Source organism: Ctenopharyngodon idella, chromosome 21 (assembly GCF_019924925.1).
Source record: "Ctenopharyngodon idella isolate HZGC_01 chromosome 21, HZGC01, whole genome shotgun sequence".
Lineage (NCBI taxonomy): Eukaryota > Metazoa > Chordata > Actinopteri > Cypriniformes > Xenocyprididae > Ctenopharyngodon > Ctenopharyngodon idella.
Genome location: NC_067240.1, coordinates 962,158 through 985,390, shown reverse-complemented (window position 1 = coordinate 985,390; position 23,233 = coordinate 962,158). Strand labels below are relative to the sequence as shown.

The window sequence follows — 23,233 nt, the reverse complement described above, 5'->3', positions numbered from 1 at the left end:
GATACACACTCATACACATATCAATTAAGACAAATAACACTGAAATCATTGTTGCATTCTGTCATACTCACTTTTACCAACATTGTCCTGCATCTTCTGTAAGACATTGAGCTTCAGATTGGTCAGGTGATTTGGGAAAGTGATCACACTTGGACTGAGGTCTAGATCCGGAAGGACATACTGGGCTCTGAAACAACATTCATTAGTCAGAGATGCTGCTCAGTCTTAGAAAAAAAAGTGTGGTTCTATATAGAACTCAAAGGATTCTTGACTCAATTTTAAGAACCCTTTATGCCAAAAGAGTTTCTAAGGAGAAATGTCTTAAAGGGGACCTAACGCGTGGTGTGTAGGCAGGCAGACGAAGACGAAGAAGAGTAACTTTCCAATACAAGTTTTAATAATAAAGTTCCAACAGGAAGGGATACACACACACACACACACACACACACACACACATCAAACAGAAACAAAACCGGACACCAAACTGAACACAAACAGGAACTGATATACACAAGAGTTGATTAACTAAGGATGCACAGCTGTGATGGTGAGTTAGTGTCCATGGTGACTGATGAGTGGTGGGAACTTAGAAAAAGGAGCACATGTGACGAATGAAAACCAAAACAAACAGAACATGACGGTGACAGTACATCCCCCTCCGGCAAGGCGCGTCCTTGTGCCATAACAGAACATCAGAGGGAGGCCTGGAGGGTTCTGGAGGTGGACGAGGTGATGGTGCTGGAGGAGTGGTGAAAGGAGGATGACGATGCCCTGGCGGTGCTGGTAGTGGACGGCCGATGGCACAGACCCAGAGCCTGGCAGTGATGACAGTCCACGGTTGAGACAAGGGAGGGAGGCGCCAAGGTGTAGACGGGACTGTCGACCTCTGGGGCACAACTGACGGATGCGGAGCTGATGGATCTCTGGGCACAGATGGAGAGCCAATGGAGTAGAGTGACATTGCTGGCATCAGAGGCCTGGGCATCGTCGTGGTGATGACCGTCAGAGGAGGAGCCAGAGTTCCCGAGGACTGAGATGATGCCAGAGTGACAGTGGACCAAAGCGAATCCACAGGGAAGGAGGAGCCCGCTGCAGCCGCAGGGGTGGTTACGGAGCATTGCGGAAGATTCGCAAGTCCGTGGCGACTGTGGTGTGACGACTGACCAAAGGTGAGCCGCTGGGATGAGGGAACCCGGTTGAGTCGAGAGGCCGAGGGGGTCTGGTGAAACTGAAGGTGGAAGGAGCCAGGGAGGAGCCGCCAGGTCGACGAGCCAAGACGGAGCGAGGCGCTCAGAGGCCGGAAGCAGAGTCACAGGATCCACTTGGTCAGGCGCTGATGGAGGTTGCTGCATATGAGGCTCAACGTCACGACATGGCGATTCTGGAGATGGTGAAGGGCTGTGAACCTCCAGCAGAGGCGGGACTGGAAGGTAAGGTCTGAACAAGTCTCTGTGCTGTTAACAGCGGCAAAGAGAGAGAAACGGGGTGGGATAGGGTGGGCAACAACACCTCCATATGGAAATCAATCAGCCAGTCCTCAGTCACTAATTCCACTAATATCCCCTCAGCCACCAATGCTGCGGGCTCACATCCCTGGTCAGACTCACTGTGAGGCTTCTTTTTCGGGGCGAGGGTCAACGCTGGCCACATGTCCTCGGGCTTTGGCTGATGCGTTGCGGCGGGTGGTAGCTCTCCGTCTGTGGGGGTCTCACGAGATTTCTCCATGGTCGCAGGTGGTGAAACAGGCTCTGGGTCTGACTGTGTTCTGGACCGGGGATTGATTCTCTCTAGACACCGGATGATGGCTTCTCTCCAGTTTAATCCGGTGGTGTCTGGGAGGTCAAAGGGATGGTGAAAGTTTGCCCTGATCAAGAACAACGACTTCAGGGTCTTGTTCTCATAGGGGCAGGTGATGGCAAGATGAAAGAATTGTTTGGAAAAAACAAAACAATCTTGGTTCATTTGAACCATCGCAGTAAACTTCACTGCATAATCCATTCAGAGTCCGGTCTTCTGTAACGTAAGTGTGTAGGCAGACAGGCGAAGATGAAGAGGAACTGACACAAGAGTTGATTAACTAAGGATGCGCAGCTGTGATGGTGAGTTAGTGTCCATGGTGACTGACGAGTGGTGGGAACTTAGAAAAAGGAGCACATGTGACGAATGAAAACCAAAACAAACAGAACATGATGGTGACACCTATAATGCCCCTTTTACCAGATGTAATGTAAGTCTTTGGTGTCCCCAGAATGTGTCTGTGAAGTTTCAGCTCAAAATACCCCACAGATCATTTATTATAGCTTGTCAAATTTGCCCCTATTTGGTTGTGAGCAAAAACACGCCATTTTTGTGTGTGTCCCTTTAAATGCAAATGAGCTGCTGCTCCCGGCCCCCTTTCCAGAAGAGGGCAGAGCTTTAACAGTCAGACACTGATGGAGAGACTCAGGAAGAAGTTACAACTTTCTGAATGGTTAGTGGATAAATTTATGTAGTTGCTGTGGAGTTGATTCAACTCATCGACTAGCGTGTGCCGTCATGTTAATCTTTTGTGCAAATCCAGCATTGAATTGACCCTCGTTTGTGAAGTAGTCTGGTGTTAAATGATGGTATGGCAACAGCACTCTACTACAACAACTCTCCCTCTTCTCTAAAGCAGCCCAACATGGCCTCACCCCCTTTGTTGTGTGTTCTCGGGGGCGGGGTTTATGTAAATTTTGGAGTTTGTGATGTCACCAAGCTGTTTGTTGTAGTCCTTAAAAAGCAATGTCTGTGAAATAAAATATCTCCCTTTGCATTGAACTTTGAGCATTGTAACTTTGCAAATGTTTTTATGCTCAAACAGCAACATTACAAACTAAGTGAAATAATAATCAAGGACCCCTTTAAATTTTTACTTTCATGTTGAATCGGTTATTTCAATTTTTAGTGTTAAAGTTTACAAGCTTTTTAAATTAATAAAATTTGAATGAATGAATGAACCCATAAAATAATGGGAACTTCTAAAAGGTTCTATATATGAAGTGTCTGATGGAACCCTTTAAGCTTCTATACAGAACATTTTCTTTTAAGAATATGATGACTTGAGTTCAGAAGGACAGAGAGAAACAGACATGACACAAACACAAACCTTTGCAATGTGGCCTTAAAGTTCTGTAAAGAAAAAAAAGAAAAAAATAAATTATTCAGCAAAACTGATTTTGGCTTAAATCTCTGAAATTGACATTCATATAACTGGAGAATAATGAAGATTCATTGACACCTGCAGGAATGAAACATCTTCAGCCTTCATCTGCTCCTCTATGTCTTCAATTATGCTTCTGAGAGATGAAATCTGTTTGGTCGCCTCCTCCATCTTCTCCTCCATCATCTGATTCCTCTGCTCCTCTTCCTCTCTCAGTGCTGTTATTCTGGCTGCTTCTTCATTGTGTAGAATCTGGTGAAGTTCCTCAAACTCCTCTTTAATCCGTGTCTCTGTGAGTTGAGCGTAAAACTGAAATCAAAGACACAACAATATTGGCCAAACTAGATCTAAATCAGTATCTTCCAAAATTGCATTAATCACATTGTTTATTTCAAACCTTAATATCTTCAGCAGTTTTACACAGAATTTGTCTGCGATCCACAGATATTCTCAGTTCCTCCCGTAAATGTTCCAGTGAAGTATTGAGTATATCCTGAAAGAGAACATGAACAGTGTTTATTTTTTTGGATGATTTTCTGATGATGCACTAAAACTGAAATATTAAAAGCAAACCATACATAATTTAGTGTTAGTGTCTAAAGACTTTTTTAAAGGATTTTTTTCATGTCAGTTGCTTATTTGTCTCTCAAATTCTTATTGCTGTAATGCAGAAAAAATATTTTACTCATTATCTGTAATGTAGGGGAAAATTATGTTTTTGTTGGAAAATTATATTTTGGGGGGGGGGGGGGGGGGGGGGGGGTTGCATAAGGGGAATTCTTCTAATGTTGTTTCATGATTCTATTTACATATACTGTATATTTGGCCCCCAGCTGGACCTTTGTCAACACAGTCAGTATTTGTCAACCGTCAGTATTTGTCAACCATCAGTATTTGTCAGTATTTGTCAACCGTCAGTACTTGTCTGTATTTGTCAACGCGGTCAGTATGTGTCAATACGGTCAGTATTTGTCAACACGGTCAGTATTTGTCAGTATTTGTCAACACGGTCAGTATTTGTCAGTATTTGTCAACACCGTCAGTATTTGTCAGTATTGTCAACTCGGTCAGCATTTTTCAACACAGTCAGTATTTGTCAACACTGTCATTATATGTCAGTATTTGTCAACACTATCAATATTTGTCAACATGGTCAGTATTTGTCAACTCGGTCAGTATTTGTCAACACGGTCAGTATTTGTCAACACGGTCAGTATTTGTCAGTATTGTCAACTCGGTCAGTATTTTTCAACAAGGTCAGTATTTGTCAACACTGTCATTATATGTCAGTATTTGTCAACACTGTCATTATATGTCAGTATTTGTCAACACTATCAATATTTGTCAACATGGTCAGTATTTGTCAACTCGGTCAGTATTTGTCAACTAGTATTTGTCAACACGGTCAGTATTTGTCAACTCTGTCAGTATTTGTCAACTCGGTCAGTATTTGTCAGTATTTGTCAACACGGTCAGTATTTGTCAGTATTTGTCAACCGTCAGTACTTGTCTGTATTTCTCAACGCGGTCAGTATGTGTCAATACGGTCAGTATTTGTCAACACCGTTAGTATGTTGTTTCATGATTCTATTTACATATACTGTATATTTGGCCCCCAGCTGGACCTTTGTCAACACAGTCAGTATTTGTCAACCGTCAGTATTTGTCAACCATCAGTATTTGTCAGTATTTGTCAACCGTCAGTACTTGTCTGTATTTGTCAACGCGGTCAGTATGTGTCAACACGGTCAGTATTTGTCAGTATTTGTCAACACGGTCAGTATTTGTCAGTATTTGTCAACACCGTCAGTATTTGTCAGTATTGTCAACTCGGTCAGCATTTTTCAACACAGTCAGTATTTGTCAACACTGTCATTATATGTCAGTATTTGTCAACACTATCAATATTTGTCAACATGGTCAGTATTTGTCAACTCGGTCAGTATTTGTCAACACGGTCAGTATTTGTCAACACGGTCAGTATTTGTCAGTATTGTCAACTCGGTCAGTATTTTTCAACAAGGTCAGTATTTGTCAACACTGTCATTATATGTCAGTATTTGTCAACACTATCAATATTTGTCAGCATGGTCAGTATTTGTCAACTCGGTCAGTATTTGTCAACTAGTATTTGTCAACACGGTCAGTATTTGTCAACTCTGTCAGTATTTGTCAACTCGGTCAGTATTTGTCAGTATTTGTCAACACGGTCAGTATTTGTCAGTATTTGTCAACCGTCAGTACTTGTCTGTATTTGTCAACGCGGTCAGTATGTGTCAATACGGTCAGTATTTGTCAACACCGTTAGTATTTGTCAACACCGTCAGTATTTGTCAGTATTGTCAACTCGGTCAGTATTTGTCAACTCAGTCAGTATTTGTCAACACTATCAATATTTGTCAACTCGGTCAGTATTTGTCAGTATTTGTCAACCGTCAGTACTTGTCTGTATTTGTCAACGCGGTCAGTATGTGTCAATACGGTCAGTATGTGTCAATACGGTCAGTATTTGTCAACACGGTCAGTATTTGTCAGTATTTGTCAACACCGTCAGTATTTGTCAGTATTGTCAACTCGGTCAGCATTTTTCAACACAGTCAGTATTTGTCAACACTGTCATTATATGTCAGTATTTGTCAACACTATCAATATTTGTCAACATGGTCAGTATTTGTCAACTCGGTCAGTATTTGTCAACTAGTATTTGTCAACACGATGAGTATTTGTCAACTCTGTCAGTATTTGACAACTCTGTCAGTATTTGTCAGTATTTGTCAACATGGTCAGTATTTGTCAGTATTTGTCAACCGTCAGTACTTGTCTGTATTTGTCAACGCGGTCAGTATGTGTCAATACGGTCAGTATTTGTCAGTATTTGTCAACACGGTCAGTATTTGTCAACACCGTCAGTATTTGTCAGTATTGTCAACTTGGTCAGTATTTGTCAACTCAGTCAGTATTTGTCAACACTATCAATATTTGTCAACACTATCAATATTTGTCAACGTGGTCAGTATTTGTCAGTATTTGTCAACCGTCAGTACTTGTCTGTATTTGTCAACACGGTCAGTATGTGTCAATACGGTCAGTATTTGTCAACACGGTCAGTATTTGTCAACACCGTCAGTATTTGTCAGTATTGTCAACTCGGTCAGTATTTGTCAACACTATCAATATTTGTCAACACGGTCAGTATTTGTCAGTATTTGTCAACACAGTATTTGTCAACACCGTCAGTATTTGTCAGTATTGTCAACACGGTCAGTATTTGTCAACACCATCAATATTTGTCAACACCGTCAGTATTTGTCAGTATTTTTCAACACAGTCAGTATTTGTCAAATCCATCAGTATTTTTCAACAAGTATTTTTTCCACTTAGCTCCTTTACTGAACACCATTATTACATAACTGAGGACTTTAAACTGTTGTTGGATGGATCATATTAAAATAGCATGCTTTTTAATGCGTCTGACGGAGTTGACACATATTAAGTTCCAAAGTGAATAAATGTACATTTTTAGAAAAACAAAACAAAACTTTTAATATCTTACTTATTCTGAGTATACTTAGAATTATATTTGACTGATACAATTTCAATTTTAAATATTTTATTTATTAGCATAAAATTAGCAGGTCTACAGCTTTTACAATCTGATTTTGGCTTTAAGTCAGAATAAAATTATTAATTAAAGATGTAAAGCAAATTCAGTTGTTTCTAAATTGCTCTTTGGTTTATCTGATCATAGATTTAAAATCATTTAACAAACAACAACATCAAAAAAAAAAAAAAAAAAAAAACACGTCTGGGTCTGGTTTGTTCATGTGAATAAACCCTCACAAGTATTTATTTTACAGTAGGGCTTACTGGTTTGTGAAAATGTCTGTCAATAATTATATATTTGATGATTAAATAAAATGTTTTGAACATTATTTATCTGACCTTATTGTCCATCGCAGCTTCATCGATGGGACAGAATCTGTGGTTGGAGTGTTTTCTGGAGTCTCGACACACCAAACACACGGGCTGTTGATCATCCAGACAGAAGAGCTTGAGCTTCTCTTTGTGAAAGCTGCAGACCATTTCATCTTCAGATGAAGATCTCTGACTTCTGTCCTGTTGAAAACTCTCACACAGGTTCCTCAAAGCCAGATTTAACGGAGGACGATCATTTGAAGATAAGCTTCGGCAAACCGGACATTCTTTTGATGTTTTATTTTCCCAAACCTTCTGAATACAGGCTGAACAAACACTGTGGCTACATGACAGAAGAACAGGATTTATATAAATATCACAGCACACCGGACAAGATAAATCCTCCTCAGCAAAAGATTGTGACGCCATTTTTCTAAGTACATAAGTTTCACTTTCAGTTCAGCAATAATCGTTTCCTCCTTCTTTTGCGATTTTATTGGTGGTTAACAAACAACAAACTGGTATTACCGCCACCGACTGGTGAAGTGTATATCAGAATGACATATTTCCCCTCCCTTTTTATACCCTCTCACACAAATTATTTTAATATACTGAAAAAGAAAACCATTACATTCATTTCCTGCGTTATTTTGTAGAATATCTCCTAGTCTAAACTGATTTATCTTTGCTAGATTTTGTATTAGAATCCTTCTTTCAGGATTTTACCTCCTAGAGCTTTAACTCTACAACCACCAAACTCGGCTCAGACCTTCAGACTGTTCTGACTTATAATCATAAATATAAAAACTGATATAAACTCATGGGAAAGCTTTAATGTTTTTTTTTTTTGTTTTTTTTGTCACTGTGTACGTTTACGCATGAAGTAATAATTAGAAGAAAATAAGTCAAACAATATGGATCATAAATTCAATCTCTCTGTCAGGCTTTGTGGAGAAGAGAAGATGAGTATCCTTAACTGAACAGCTCCTCACACATACATGTTCCGCTAAACTATAAATAGAAAAAGACATGATTGGTTGGAAACCAGTTACAATATTTAAAGTTAAAATGTATAGACATTTTAATAAAGAAATTATTTACCTGTTGAGAGTGTGTCGACAGTCTGTGCAGTTGTACAGCTGAGCTCCAGAAAACCAGTAATGAGGTGGCTTTGACAGTTACAGATTTGAAAAACAAAAAGGCGCGAAAAAAGAACCCTAAACTCTACACAAAGAACCATTTCAGCATATAAAGGGCTCTTCGGGACGATACGGTTCGAAGTAGAACTGTTACTACATGTAAAGAACCTTTAAAGAACCATCTTTTTTACTGGATTGTTAAGAATAACCCAAAACAGTTGTTCTGATCCTTTATCTAGACCTGTTGTTTCTCTTCCCTCTTTAAAAGTAATTTACGCCTCTTAGACAGTATGATAAACTTATTTACAAAGAACTTAAACAGAGTGATTATCAGTGTTATTTTCTGACTTTATACAGAAACTATTTAATTTCGAGGTGGATCCTTGTGGCTTTTGTTGTTCTTTTCCTGAAACACTTGATCACCTGTTCTTTTACTGTGAGGTTATTTCTAAATTTTGGTGTGATATACATATAGCTGTTGTCTGACAATTCCTCCTATAACCCCAACAAGATGTCCTATGTTTTTAAGTGTGATTTAAATTCACCGTTTTCTGTTCTAAATTTTGTTTTATTAATGGCTAAATATCATATCCATAGTTGTAAATGGAAAAAGTGTAAGACCTTCTTAAATATATTTCTCTGCGAGTTTGTTAAAATGTTTCAGAGCTTCAAATGCAAAATATTTATTATTTTAGCAGATTTTTATGTCTATATCAGCTACCTGTTTGTCTTTCCTATTTTTCCCAAAAAAAACCAAAAACAAAAACAAAACAAAAAAGCTCTGCATAATTAAGGGTGTGGTCACTTGAGTGACAGGTCAATTGCCGCTGCGATCTGTGAGCCATCACTTTACCTCAGCTAATTCCAGCCGCTGAATTTGGCATCTCTGCCGTGTTTGTGCTTTTTTTCTGGATTATATTATACAATTATAAAATAATATGTCTTGCTGCGTTAATGGTCGAGATTCGAGACTGATGTATGTCTGTGTAGATGTGCATGCATGCTGAAGATAAACATAACAAAAGTTGTTAGATCGTGGCATTGGCTAAAAGTTTTGTTCGCGAGATTTACTAAGACAAAGGCGGGATGATATGAAACTCAGACAGCACTGCTTGGATATTATAACTAAAACTGCTGCATTTTGAAAAATTATACTTTGGATGCGGGCTCATTTGTTTGTGAGATATACAGGTGCTGGTCATATAATTAGAATATCATCAAAAAGTTGATTTATTTCACTAATTCCATTCAAAATGTGAAACTTGTATATTATATTCATTCATTACACACAGACTGATATATTTCAAATGTTTATTTCTTTTAATTTTGATCATTATAACTGACAACTAAGGAAAATCCCAAATTCAGTATCTCAGAAAATTAGAATATTGTGAAAAGGTTCAATATTGAAGACACCTGGTGCCACACTCTAATCAGCTAATTAACTCAAAACACCTGCAAAGGCCTTTAAATGGTCTCTCAGTCTAGTTCTGTAGGCTACACAATCATGGGGAAGACTGCTGACTTGACACCTTGCACAAGGAGGGCAAGACACAAAAGGTCATTGCAAAAGAGGCTGGCTGTTCACAGAGCTCTGTGTCCAAGCACATTAATAGAGAGGCGAAGGGAAGGAAAAGATGTGGTAGAAAAAAAGTGTACAAGCAATAGGGATAACCGCACCCTGGAGAGGATTTTGAAACAAAACCCATTCAAAAATGTGGGGGAGATTCACAAAGAGTGGACTGCAGCTGGAGTCAGTGCTTCAAGAACCACTACGCACAGACGTGTGCAAGACATGGGTTTCAGCTGTCGCATTCCTTGTGTCAAGCCACTCTTGAACAACAGACAGCGTCAGAAGCGTCTCGCCTGGGCTCAAGACAAAAAGGACTGGACTGCTGCTGAGTGGTCCAAAGTTATGTTCTCTGATGAAAGTAAATTTTGCATTTCCTTTGGAAATCAGGGTCCCAGAGTCTGGAGGAAGAGAGGAGAGGCACACAATCCACGTTACTTGAGGTCCAGTGTAAAGTTTCCACAGTCAGTGATGGTTTGGGGTGCCATGTCATCTGCTGGTGTTGGTCCACTGTGTTTTCTAAGGTCCAAGGTCAACGCAGCCGTATACCAGGAAGTTTTAGATCACTTCATGCTTCCTGCTGCTGACCAACTTTATGGAGATGCAGATTTCATTTTCCAACAGGACTTGGCACCTGCACACAGTGCCAAAGCTACCAGTACCTGGTTTAAGGACTATGGTATCCCTGTTCTTAATTGGCCAGCAAACTCGCCTGACCTTAACCCCATAGAAAATCTATGGGGTATTGTGAAGAGGAAGATGCGATATGCCAGACCCAACAATGCAGAAGAGCTGAAGGCCACTATCAGAGCAACCTGGGCTCTAATAACACCTGAGCAGTGCCACAGACTGATCGACTCCATGCCACGCCGCATTGCTGCAGTAATTCAGGCAAAAGGAGCCCCAACTATGTATTGAGTGCTGTACATGCTCATACTTTTCATGTTCATACTTTTCAGTTGGCCAAGATTTCTAAAAATCCTTTCTTTGTATTGGTCTTAAGTAATATTCTAATTTTCTGAGATACTGAATTTGGGATTTTCATTAGTTGTCAGTTATAATCATCAAAATTAAAAGAAATAAACATTTGAAATATATCAGTCTGTGTGTAATGAATGAATATAATATACAAGTTTCACTTTTTGAATGGAATTAGTGAAATAAATCAACTTTTTGATGATATTCTAATTATATGACCAGCACCTGTATACCATCATACAGTTTTACAACATAAACGCTGCTCAGGTTGCATCATTTCTTGAAGAACGATGATGGAGAGCAGATCATTCAGAAGAAATGTGATGCAAACAATGGATAATATATCAATATTTCACGGATTTAGTGCTTTTGTGGACAAAAAGTACTGTTGTTTGTTTTTCAGTGGACACTTATGGACATTTTACCCAAATACCACGGATTGGATTGATCTCGCGATCGTTATTTCATTATAAAGGTATGGAGTCCCGTTTGATTTTGCGTGTTGTCATCTGCACACCCGACACAACTTATAATATTACTGTTATTATATTGTACAAAAGACACAGTACACAGTAGATTGACAGTAAACCTTTAGAACTTTCGAATGATATAACCTATCTTTATTAATTAATAAATTATATCATAGCCTAATGAGGATATTTTTTTGCATTATGGTTATGAGGATTTCAGGATCAAATGTGCAAAGAAAATCTTAAAAATAGATCATTTTCTGTACGTAAAATACTGCTTTTCTCTTTTAAATTTTAAATTTAAAACAAGGGAACGATAATTTTAAAAACGTGGCTATTTTATGTTATTATATTGTGAGCACGATATGTATATATTATTTATAGAATAAAGGAATAAACAGAAAACTGCATGGCATTATAGAATCATTACAGATTAAAATGCAAATTAAGGTGAAAAGATCTGCATGTGGATAAAAAATGCAAAATAAAAAGTACTTGTTTGTTGTTTCTTTATTGGATAAAAGGATAAAAGCCAAGTTAAAAATAACAATTTATGACAGAACCCTAACCCTAAATTCATAATTAACAATTAAAAAAAAATAGCCTATTTGATTCCTTGTTTCGTAAGTTACAGAGAACAATGTTGTAAATAAAACAAAACACTCAAATTACATATGAGCTTGATTATTGTTACAGATGATCATTTAAAATGAAGAAAAAAATCTAAATTAAAAAAGAACAATTTATGACAGAACCAATAGGCTAAATAACAATTATATTTCATATGATGATTATACATTTCATAAAAGAGAACAATGTTGTAAATTCTACAAAACACCCAAATTATATCAGAGCTTTATTATTAGATTATCATAACATGAAGAATAAAAGCTAAATTAAAAAAGAATAATTCATGACATAACCACATGAATTATGTGTGCCTCAGTTATCGACAGTATTTACTGTAAAATGAAGCAGTAAGACTTCAGTATTAATAATAGGCCTATACAGTAATATTGTTTAACTGTTCATCTTGTTGCTAGAACAATTGTTTTGTACACTGTAATAGATTATAAGATAATAAACAGGTACTGGTTTCTTCTCAAATCAATATTTCATGCCCACATCATTATTTATATGGTGAAAGTCTGTGTAATAAGTGACAGAAATGTACATTATCACTTAAAGTCACCATGAAATCAAAATAGACAATTCTTATTTTTTTTATGGAATATCACAGTTTATAAATGATTTATCTGTGCACATCATTATTTGTTTTTTTTAATTCATGTGCCTTGTAATGTTTAATCAAAATAACTTCCCCTCCCTCTTGCAGCGACATCTCTTCTCGTCCTAAATTTGTTCTTGTTCGTAAAGCCGTTTCTATCGGATATTTGGCACAATAGGGAAGAAAATACTAGCGCAACTTTCATTTCATGCCGACTTAATATGTCGATCTTGTTTGAACTTATTCGTTCCACTAGGCTCAAAGCCGCTTGGTAGGAACTGTTTTTCTTCTTGAAAACGTTGCATTAAAAAAAAAAAATTGTTCTCTGTCATTTTCAACAAACTGTCAATGATTCAAAGAGCTGAAAAAAAAAATGTAAACGTTTCTCTAACTTCATATATCTGTGCAGTTTTTTTCTGTGACCTTGAATAAATTTAATTTCTAAAATTTGGGAAAATAAAAAATAAACTTGAATAAATGCAGAATATATAAGGTACACAGTAAAAAAAAAATGCTTTTTCAAAGATAGTACTATTTCAGTTTTTCTACTTCAAAACTGTTTATTTCAATGTGTTACTTTCTTTGTAGTTGTTTGTAAAATTTACTAGCAATGTCTGAGTGAAAATAATTTCTACACCAATTTGTTTTTCAGTGTAGGCCATTTATACATTTTTTATAACATATTTTAACATGTTTTTTCTTATTTGATATGTTTTATTCATAAAGTAGTACAAACTGCTAGCACATAAAAAACTAGTTCTTCGCTGTTTTCAACAAACCATCACTGATTCAAAGAGCTGATAATGTAAAAAGAAACTTAAGTATAAAATGCGAACTTATGTCTAACCTCTATGCTTAAATGCACACTATGTAAGTTTTGCCACTAGAGGTCGCCTATTCAAAATAATAACAAAAGCGTAGCTTGTTGACGCCGTGATTGAGCGTGGAATCATGGGAGTTGTCATCTTCACCTCCACAACCGATGGAAAGCAATCTGATGGGACTCAGGCAGAATCATGTTCAGGAATGAGCTGATGTATTAAAGTTTTATTAACATAGCTGTGGTATAAAGCAGGGCGGGGCTGAGAGTCTGGGACAATTTGCATTGCTGTTTTTATGCTTATATGCCGCAGTCGGCCACTGCCGCTCCTTTCGTTTTGTTGTTTATGTTTATTTTACGATCAATGTTACGTTTAACGTTTGCAGGTTCCCGTCTCGTTCTTCACTGAACTTGGTTACGGTTACATTTACCATACTTGGTCAAAACAGTCTTGCTAAATAAGTTTGAGTGCATTGAAAGTTGTTATAATATTACATAATATACTGTATATAACAATAATATATATTAGAATATCGATAAAGGTATCCAAACAGGTGCTCACCTGTCTAATAAAACACAATATATTAAAGCATCTTTGGTGTTTCCATGGTTTCTACAGAAGTAAAACTTGAAATCGAGGGTAACGCGGAGGACGTCATTGACAGGCGACGCAATGACTAGGGCCGTTACACCAAAAATCTTACATATTGTGCCTTTAACATCTGTGCACAGCTTACTCTGTGACTAGAATAAATGTGATTTCTTAAATTTGTAGTTTTTGGGAAAATAAAAAATAAATTTCAATAAATGCAGAATATAAGGTACAAAGTTTAAAAAAATGCTTTTTTAAAGTCTATTATTTAGATGATTAGAGTACGTTTTACACAAAAATACTATCTCAGTTTTTCTGCTTCAAAATGTCATGTTTAAATCAGTGTATTACTTGCCGATTCTTTGTTATTTGTTTGTGAAATTTGAGTTGAGTTAAAATTGTTTCTACACCAATTTTTTTTTCAGTGTAGGCTATTTATAATTTTTTATAGCATACTTTAATGTTACATATTTGCACCAACACCTCTGCGGTGTCCCCCACCCTCATAGAAATCTCCCCTAGAACTCCTTCTGGAATTCTGGCCTCCCTTGGAATTGTGGTCCCCCTCTGGAACTCTGTGCCCCCCTGTAATTATGGCCCCCCCTGGTCCTATATGATCCCCCAAAATTTTGGCCGTCCCCCTGGAACTCTGCCCCCCCCTGGAACTCTGGGCCCCCCTGGAATTGTGGTCCCCCTCTGGAACTCTGGGTGCCCCTGTGATTATGGCCCCCCCTGGTCCTATATGATCCCCCAAAATTGTGGCTGTTCTCTTGGAACTCTGCCCCCCCTTGGAAATCGGGGCACCCCTGGAACTCTGGGCCCCCCTGGAATTGTTGCCCCCCTCTGGAACTCTGGCCCCCCCTGTGATTATAGCCCCCCCTTGATCTATATGATCCCCCAGAACAGTGGTTGTCACCCTGGAACTCTGGGGCCCCCTGGAGCTGTGGCCCCCCTCTGGGATTCTGGCCCCCCCTGTGATTAGTGCTCCCCCTAAAATTTTGGCCCCTTCTGCTACTCTTGTTCCCTCTAAAGCCGGGGCCCCCCCTGACACTGTGGTCCCCGCTGGAACCCTCAATCTTCTGTAACACAGTGCGCTTCATGTCGCTCAGGTATTTTGGGCCGTCGATCAGCAATTCTGAGACATTCCCTGGATCTGGTGGGCTACGCTTGGCTCTGGAAAAAAAAACACTGAGGAGTCAAGAGATGCTGATGGTTCAGAACCTCAAAATTCAGAAGAGAAACACAACACACCTTTTCAATGTGTTCTTGAAGTTCTGTAAATCCAAAAAAAGAAAAAAAGAAAAAACATTCAGCAAAACCAAATCTAATTTTAATCTCAGTGAAACTGACATTCATATGTTTCCATTTAAGAATAATTCATATTGAAATTCTGAAGATTCATTGACACCTTGAGGAATGTATCATCTTCAGCCTTCATCTGCTCCTCTATGTCTCTGATTGTCCATGTGAGAGATACAATCTGTTTGGTCGTCTTCTCAGTCTTCTCCATTATCTTCTGACTCTTCTGCTTCTCTTCCTCTCTCAGCGCTGTTATTCTGGCTTCTTTTTCGATTAACAGAATCTCATAAAGTTCCTCAAACTGCTTGTTGATCTTCTCCTCTGTATCTTGAGTTTCATTCTGAAAATTAACAGAAAGAAATAAGGGACGAACTAGATCTATATTAATTCTAGAATCACCTAAATCACACCGTTTATTTCAAACCTTAATATGATCAGCAGTTTGATCCAAAGTCAGTTTAAAATTCTCAAATGATCCCAGTTTCTCCTGTAATTGTTTCAGTGAATCTCTGAGTTTCTCCTGGAAGAGAACAACAAAAATAGTGTCCGTTTTATTGATTGATTTTATTTTTCCTCTTGTATTCGAGCATAGATCATTGAGGGAATGTGTTTGGAGGGAGGGGTCAAAATGAACTAAAACCTGTGACACCTGTTCAATGCCTAACTGACTGATGCAACTTTAATGTCACGTACACTGGTTGAAGAAATGATCTAATCACAACAGTCGCTTTTATTCCCAACTTAAGCTGAAATGACAAACGAAACTGAACATTACATTCAACCACTCCCTGTCATTTATAACGCAATCTGATAATACCTTTCACAATTCAGTAAAAGAATGTTTTGATCTTATTCATAGATCTGATTTAAACTTTACAAAATCAGTAAAATATTTAAACAGACAAAGAAATGAGCACATGTATTTGTGTGCTTCCAAATTAGGAGCTCTTTGGTTTCAGGACATACATAAACTCAAAATATATATACGCTACCAGTCAAAAGTTTGGAAACATTACTATTTTTAATGTTTTTGAACGAAGTCTCTTATGCTCATTAAGGCTGCATTCATTTCATAATAAATACAGAAAATACAATAATATTGTGGAAATATTATTACAATTTAAAATTATGGTTTTCTATTTTAATATACTTTAAAATATAATTTATTCCTGTGATCAAATCTGAATTTTCAGCATCATTACTCCAGTCTTCAGTGTCACATGATCCTTCAGAAATCATTCTGATATGATGATTTGATACTCAGTTTTTAATCACAGGTTATAAAATAATATTAAGCAGCACACTGTTTTCAACATTGATAATAAATCATCATATTAGAATGATGTAGTAGTAATGTTTCCAAACTTTTGACTGGTAGTGTACATAAACTCAAAACATATATACATACATATATATATACATATATCTATCATTTAGCAGACGCTTTTCTCCAAAGCAATTTACAAATGAGAACAGTAGAAGCAATCAAATCAACATGAGTGCAACAGTATGCAAGTGCCGTAAAATTATACATATATAATTGCGAACTTTATTGATGTTTATTGATTTCATCAAATGTTTTGAACATCATTTATCTGACCTTATTGTAGTTCACTGCTTCCTCTATGGGACAGAATTTGTGGTCGGTGTGTATTTTGGAGTCTCGACACACCAAACACACGAACTGTTGATCATCCAGACAGAAGAGCTTGAGCTTCTCTTTGTGAACGCTGCAAACCGTTTCACCTTCAGATGAAGATCTCTGACTTCTCTCCTGTTGAAAAGTCTCGCACAGGTTCCTCAAAGCCAGATTTACCGGTGGATCATGCGTCATGGATATTTCTCTGCAAATGGGACATTCATTAGATCCTTTACTTTCCCAAAACTTCTGAATGCACTCTGAACAGATGCTGTGACTACAGGGTAGAACAACAGGATTTACGAAAAAGTCCAAGCACACGGGACAAGTGAAGTCCTCCTCAGAAAAACCTTCAGATGCCATTTTGCACTTTTGCCAAGTTTGACCTAAGTTACCAGGTTTTAAGCTTCACATCCACAGCAGGGAAAATGAGCATACAAATCTGAGCTTCAGGTAATATATGAACTACAGCAGATTAGCAGGTGTGTCTATCTCTATATGAAGTGGGAGGAGCTCAATTCATCAGAAACAATTGTGATTCATTCTGTTCTGTATCTGTACAATGCAGATAAACTGGATCCATTTACATGAACTAAAAACTGAAACCTTTATGCGTTTTTGCCATTCATTTACATGACAATGGCATTTTGGGAGCGTGAAAACGCAAATTTTTGAAAACGGGTTTCAAAAAGTGATACCGTTATCATCTCCATGTAAATTACAAAAACATTAATTTGTGAAAAAGGTGACGTCATGTGCATGTGTGTTCAGTCTATAGACACCTAGTGTTTCTTTACAAAGTGACATCGCTAACTGGCCTGGCAGCAGAATACAGCGTTTTTAGTCATTTTCATGGATTTGTGTGAACGGGGATCGTTTTGACAATGCTGTCGTCCATACCCAAAAAACGCAAAGGAAAAACGTTTCCATTTTACTGCATTGCTGTCATGTAAATGTACCCTAAGTTTCAAGATGTATTTTAAACTTTTTAGTTCAATACAAGATTCACATCTAATTGGACACTTTGACACAAGCGAGAGTTTACTGTCAGGGGTTTGTCATGCTGCGTCACATCCAGTGTAGACAGCATCACTAATTATAATTATAATTTTAATAATTAGTGATAATTATAATTACATACGCCACAAAGCGGCTATTGCAAATCCATTTGCTCTTCGTATCAGAAGTAGTGCAAGCGCTTGAAATACGTCAGAAGTAGAACACGGCATCAGTCTGTCTGGATCCCGCGCCGCATCCGGTGTAGACAGCATCACGGATTATAATGGATTATATTTGCTTTTGTCGCGTTGCATCGCTCACATCTGTTAGATGTTCATGCAACTCTTTCCACACAAGGGCAATGATTAAGGATGGATGCTGCCGATCTCTAAAAGCATCACAACTGTAAGACATAACAGCAGACACTTCAGAAGTCATATAATGCTTTGTGTATGAGGAACGGACCAGCATTTAAGTTGTTACCCACTGATAATTTACAGTAAATCTGCAATCAATGTCAATGAGTAAAGCTGCATCATGAGAAAACTGTGGAAGCAATCCAGAATGCTTGAATGAAGACATTTGCATTTTCAACATAACTTTACCAAGTTATGTTCATCATTCAGAGAAATTATTCATGTCTGAATGATCTTATTAAAGCTGTTCAGAGCTGGTTTCTCCTCATTCTTGATGTGACAGGTAGATGATCTAGGTGTGGGATGAATAGAAATAGTTTATGCATCAGCTGCTATGACCGGACTTGAACTTTACATTCATCAATCCTCATTTGCCCATTGCAAATGTGCCTAAATATGTATGTGTTCCTTTAAATTGATTTATTCAACTGTAAATCATAATAGGTTACTTTGTAGGACCTCTGTCTTCGATGTTAGCTTCTAGAATGAAAATAAAAAATAATGTTAGTCATATTTATTATGATGTGCTATTAGAACCAAGTTCAATGCAATCGCTTATCTTTCATTCTCAGCTTGCTGATCACTAATAAATACATATGCAAATGAATGACAGAATATACTACACATGTAAGCATTCTTTTAACCAGTTTTCTTTCACTCTGAAAATGAAAGCAATGTTTCTTAATGTCCTTGAAAATGAAACTGATGCAACAAAGCCAATTTCCAAGAAAGTATCTCAATGCTCTATGACTGTCACGGAACAGAAGAATGCAAACACAGGTAATAACGTGTTTGCAGGAGCATGTTCAGATAATTAACCTAATTAACACGAGAGGAGCACATTCAGTTAATCATCTCAATTAACAAGATAAGAGGAACATATACAACAGACTTACCTCTGTTTTTTTACAGTTTATCAGCATCCCTCCACCACCCCATCTCCTCACTTCTAGTCCTAACTATTCCTATCACAATCAGAGGGAGTACTCTGGGTTCGGGTCAGTTCTGAGCTTGGAGCCCTCCCCCTGGACAGCACACCAAATAAGCATAACCTTTGCTCTATTTAATTATACACTATATTGCCAGCTATAACAGCCTCAACTCTTCTGGGAAGGCTTTTCACAAGGTTTAGGAATGTGTTTATGGGAATTTTTGACCATTCTTCAAGAAGTGCATTTGTGAGGTCAGGCAGTGATGTTGGCGAGAAGGCCTGGCTCACAGTCTCCGCTCTAATTCATCCCAAAGGTGTTCTGTCGGGTTGAGGTCAGGACTCTGTACAGGCCAATCAAGTTCCTCCACACCAAACTCGCTCATCCATGTCTTTATGGACCTTGCTTTGTGCACTGGTGTGCAGTCATGTTGGAACAGGAAGGGGCCATCCCCAAACTGTTCCCACAAAGTTGGGAGCTTGAAAGCTTTGTCCAAAATGTCTTGGTATGCTGAAGCATTAAGAGTTCCTTTCACTGGAACTAAGGGGTCAAGCCCAACCCCTGAAAAACAACCCCACACCATAATCCCCCTCCACCAAACTTTACACTTGGCACAATGCAGTCAGGCAAGTACTGTTCTCCTGGCAACCGCCAAACCCAGACTCGTCCATCGGATTGCCAGACAGAGAAGCGTGATTGGTCACTCCAGAGAACACGTCTCCACTGCTCTAGAGTCCAGTCACGGCTTGCTTTACACCACTGCATCCGACGCTTTGCATTGCACTTGGTGATGTAAGGCTTGGATGCAGCTGCTCGGCCATGGAAACCCATTCCATGAAGATCTCTACGCACGGTTCTTGAGCTAATCTGAAGGCCACATGAAGTTTGGAGGTCTGTAGCTATTGAGTTTGCAGAAAGTTGGCGACTTCTGCGCACTGTACACCTCAGCATGCGCTGACCCCGCTCTGTGATTTTACGTGGTCTACCACTTCGTGGCTGAGTTGCTGTCGTTCCCAATTGCTTCCACTTTGTTATGATACCACTAACAGTTGACCGTGGAATATTTAGTAGTGAGGAAATTTCACGAATGGACTTATTGCACAGGTGGCAACCTATCATGGTACCGTGCCACCATATATATAATCTTTGCAACTAAATTTATTAAAAAAAGTCTAAAGAAATACAAAAAAAAAAAAAAAAAAACATTACTAGATTAAACCTCAACCTAAAAAGGTCTGCATGTGGATGAAAAAAAAAAAACCATGAAAAAAACAAAAATGCACTTGTTTGTTGTTTATTGTTAACATAATATAAAGAATAACAGCTAAATTAAATTAATTTATGATAGAACCCTAACCCTAATTTCAAAATAAACAATTAATACAAATGATGTCAGCATAAGTACATTAGATTTTTGTGCTGTTTCCTCCACCACATGAACCATCAGAAAATAGATCAGATAAGGAATGAGAACAATTGCTGCTGTACTGAAAAGCGAGAACAGATACACATAAATTAAGACAAATACCATAGGAATCATTGTTGCGTTCTGGAAGGGTCTCCTCTCTCCACAGAGAAATGCTGGAGCTCTGTCAGAGTGACCATCTGGTTCTTGGTCACCTCCCTGACTAAGGCCCCTCTCCTCCGATCGCTCAGTTTGTCCGGGCGGCCCGCTCTAGGAAGAGTCCTGGTGGTTCCAAACTTCTTCCATTTACAGATGATGGAGGCCACTGTGCTCATTGGGACCTTCAATGCAGCAGAAATTTTTCTGTACCCTTCCCCAGATCTGTGCCTGATACAATCCTGTCTCTGAGGTCTACAGACAATTCTTTGGACTTCATGGCTTTGTTTACTGTGGGACCTTATATAGACAGGTGTGTGCCTTTCCAAATCATGTCCAATCAACTGAATTTAGCACAGGTGGACTCCAGTCAAGTTGTAGAAACATCTCAAGGATGATCAGTGGAAACAGGAGCACCTGAGCTCAAGTTTGAGTGTCACGGCAAAGGCTGTGAATACTTATGTACATGTGATTTTTTTGTTTTTTATTTTTAAATTTGCAAAGATTTAAACAAACTTCTTTCACATTGTCATTATGGGGTATTATTTGTAGAATTTTGAGGAAAATAATGACTTTAATCCCTATTAAAATAAGGCTGTAACATAACAAAATGTAGAAAAAGTGAAGCGCTGTGAATACTTTCTGGATGCACTGTAGATCAGTATCTACAACTCCAGAATTGCATTAGTCACATTGTTTATTTCAAACCTTAATATCTTCAGCAGTTTTACACAGATTCTGTTCATGATTCACATATTTTCTCAGTTCCTCCTGTAAGCGTTCCAATGAATCTTTGAGTATCTCCTGAAAGAGAGCAACAAAAATTAGTGTCTATTGTTGAATTTATTTTATTTTGGGGTTTTTGCTTCTTCTATTTAATATAGTACAGACAGTGGAGGGAATGGATTTGTGCTGAGAGATGCACCATAACTCAAAACTGACGAGGCACTAAACTGATATATTGAAAGATCAGTATCTCAACTTATCACAAAATGTTTTGATAATCACAGATCTGATTATGGCTTTGCAAAGGAACTTAGAATAAAATAATGAAATAATTAAAGACGTAAAAGAAATATTTACCAAATTATGTTTTATGCTTCTAAATTGCTCTTTGGTTTATCTGATCTTATATGATCTTTGGTATCATTTAACATTAAAAAAAAAATGCATTATTCCTGATATCATTACAAAATTTTTGTAAGTATGAGTAAACCCACACAAGTATTGGCTTGTCATTGTTAAAATTTCTGTCAATAATTATAGATGTCATTATTTATCTGACCTTATTGTCCATCACAGCTTCATCGACAGGACAGAATCTGTGGTTGGAGTGTTTTCTGGAGTCTCGACACACCAAACAAAAGCTTCTCTTTGTGAATGCTGCAGACTCCTGATTTTATTCTCTCCTGTTGGTAGGTCATTTTAATACAGACGTGTTGTGGAGGAAATGCTTTTGTTTTAGATAATATTTCATTATTTGTGTGAAAGAAAATGAATGAAATAAAAGGAAACAGGAATGAAGCTATGGAAACGTAAGAGTCAACGACTGACCACCAGAACAAAACCATCAGTTTCTTGATTTAAAGCACCTTGGTAAAGGTATCTACTACTTACACTAAACCTTTGTTTAGTTAGTTAAAATGTACAATATACTTGCAATGCCTTAGCTGCCAAACAAGCGTCCAGATGCGGTCTCGGATGGCTGGTTGTAACCTTGAGGCCCCTCCGGCTACGCTCTGGGGCAAAGTGAGGTCCTGTCGCGGTCTTTTCCCACATGAACAGCAAAAAGAAGAGAGGCTAACTAAAATAATACCCTTTTTAACTTCTGCAGAGGTCACACCTCTTGAGTTTGACTTGACTGATAGAAAAGGTGTCATTTCATGCAAGAAAAGTTTTTGTTTGGAAGCTGACTCGTTTGCATAATTAGAGTAGGCTGGCAGATTTGTGTCCCTTTACACTCTGATTAATATAAACATACAATGCATGTTATGAGGTGGCGATATACACCGATATGTAGAGCATTAAATAATGATCATTTTGACATGAAGCCTGATATAGATGAGGTTACATTAACTAGTGTTTGAGTCATAAAGCATGCATAAAACAGTATACAATAAAAAAGACAATATACAAAACAGTAATAATACACACAATATCCTGGGGGTATGCATGTTCATTCATAGAAAGGTTTGTCTATGAATTCATGGAAAAAAGTTATTTTTATGGGTCTTGTGTCTGTTTCAATAGTGAATGCAGTTGCACCTAAAAACAGTCTTTTCTTGCTGGTTTGTCTGGCCTGTTCTGTCTTTTCGGGGTTGTTCACAGACACCTTGGCAGCTAGTTTTTTTGGTTGAGGGGTCTGTTGGATTGTTTATTAAATATAATGAATACAAATTATTTACTTAATGAGTGAGTCATTTATTCAATCAATTCATTCAAAACAGCTGATTCATTCAAGAACGAAGCAAGTGACAGTCTTTATGAATGGTTCATT

The 23,233-nt window shown here is 37.9% G+C and overlaps 2 protein-coding genes across 14 annotated transcripts in view; both read right to left on the bottom strand.

Moving 5' to 3' along the window:
• Positions 1-23,233, bottom strand: part of LOC127504080 (tripartite motif-containing protein 12A-like) — a 51,072-nt gene that overhangs the window by 5,016 nt on the left and 22,823 nt on the right. For 3 of the 12 annotated variants that reach the window (XM_051878468.1, XM_051878463.1, XM_051878459.1), the window contains exons 3-5: positions 3,260-3,490; positions 3,128-3,150; positions 72-187 (exon numbers count right to left, since the gene is read on the bottom strand). In XM_051878468.1, the coding sequence (XP_051734428.1) occupies positions 72-187; positions 3,128-3,150; positions 3,260-3,490 (370 nt within the window). Of the gene's footprint in view, positions 1-71; positions 188-3,127; positions 3,151-3,259; positions 3,491-3,578; positions 3,675-7,123; positions 7,563-23,233 lie in introns of those variants that run through there. The other 9 variants (XM_051878465.1, XM_051878466.1, XM_051878461.1 and 6 more) reach the window with 5 other exon arrangements.
• Positions 11,754-17,744, bottom strand: LOC127504085 (E3 ubiquitin-protein ligase TRIM17-like). 2 transcript variants are annotated; one of them, XM_051878489.1, is made up of 5 exons: positions 16,793-17,664; positions 15,617-15,712; positions 15,302-15,532; positions 15,145-15,167; positions 11,754-15,066 (listed from the first exon to the last, which is right to left on the bottom strand). In XM_051878489.1, the coding sequence occupies exons 1-5, from the start codon at positions 17,192-17,194 to the stop codon at positions 14,412-14,414; spliced, it is 1,407 nt and encodes a 468-aa protein (XP_051734449.1). In that variant the 5' UTR covers positions 17,195-17,664; the 3' UTR covers positions 11,754-14,411. The 2 variants fall into 2 exon arrangements, with proteins under 2 accessions (XP_051734449.1, XP_051734450.1); XM_051878490.1 differs by lacking the exon at positions 15,617-15,712 and having other exon boundaries at positions 16,793-17,744.

What these genes read in the sequence shown, in the direction of transcription:
- LOC127504085 (XM_051878489.1), bottom strand. Translation starts at nt 17,194, where the DNA reads ATGGCATCTGAAGGTTTTTCTGAGGAGGACTTCACTTGTCCCGTGTGC. An exon ending in AAACTGCTGATCATATTAAG is followed by an intron (nt 15,533 to 15,616) that starts GTTTGAAATAAA and finishes GTTAATTTTCAG; the next exon opens with AATGAAACTCAAGATACAGA. An exon ending in AAGATGATACATTCCTCAAG is followed by an intron (nt 15,168 to 15,301) that starts GTGTCAATGAAT and finishes TTGGATTTACAG; the next exon opens with AACTTCAAGAACACATTGAA.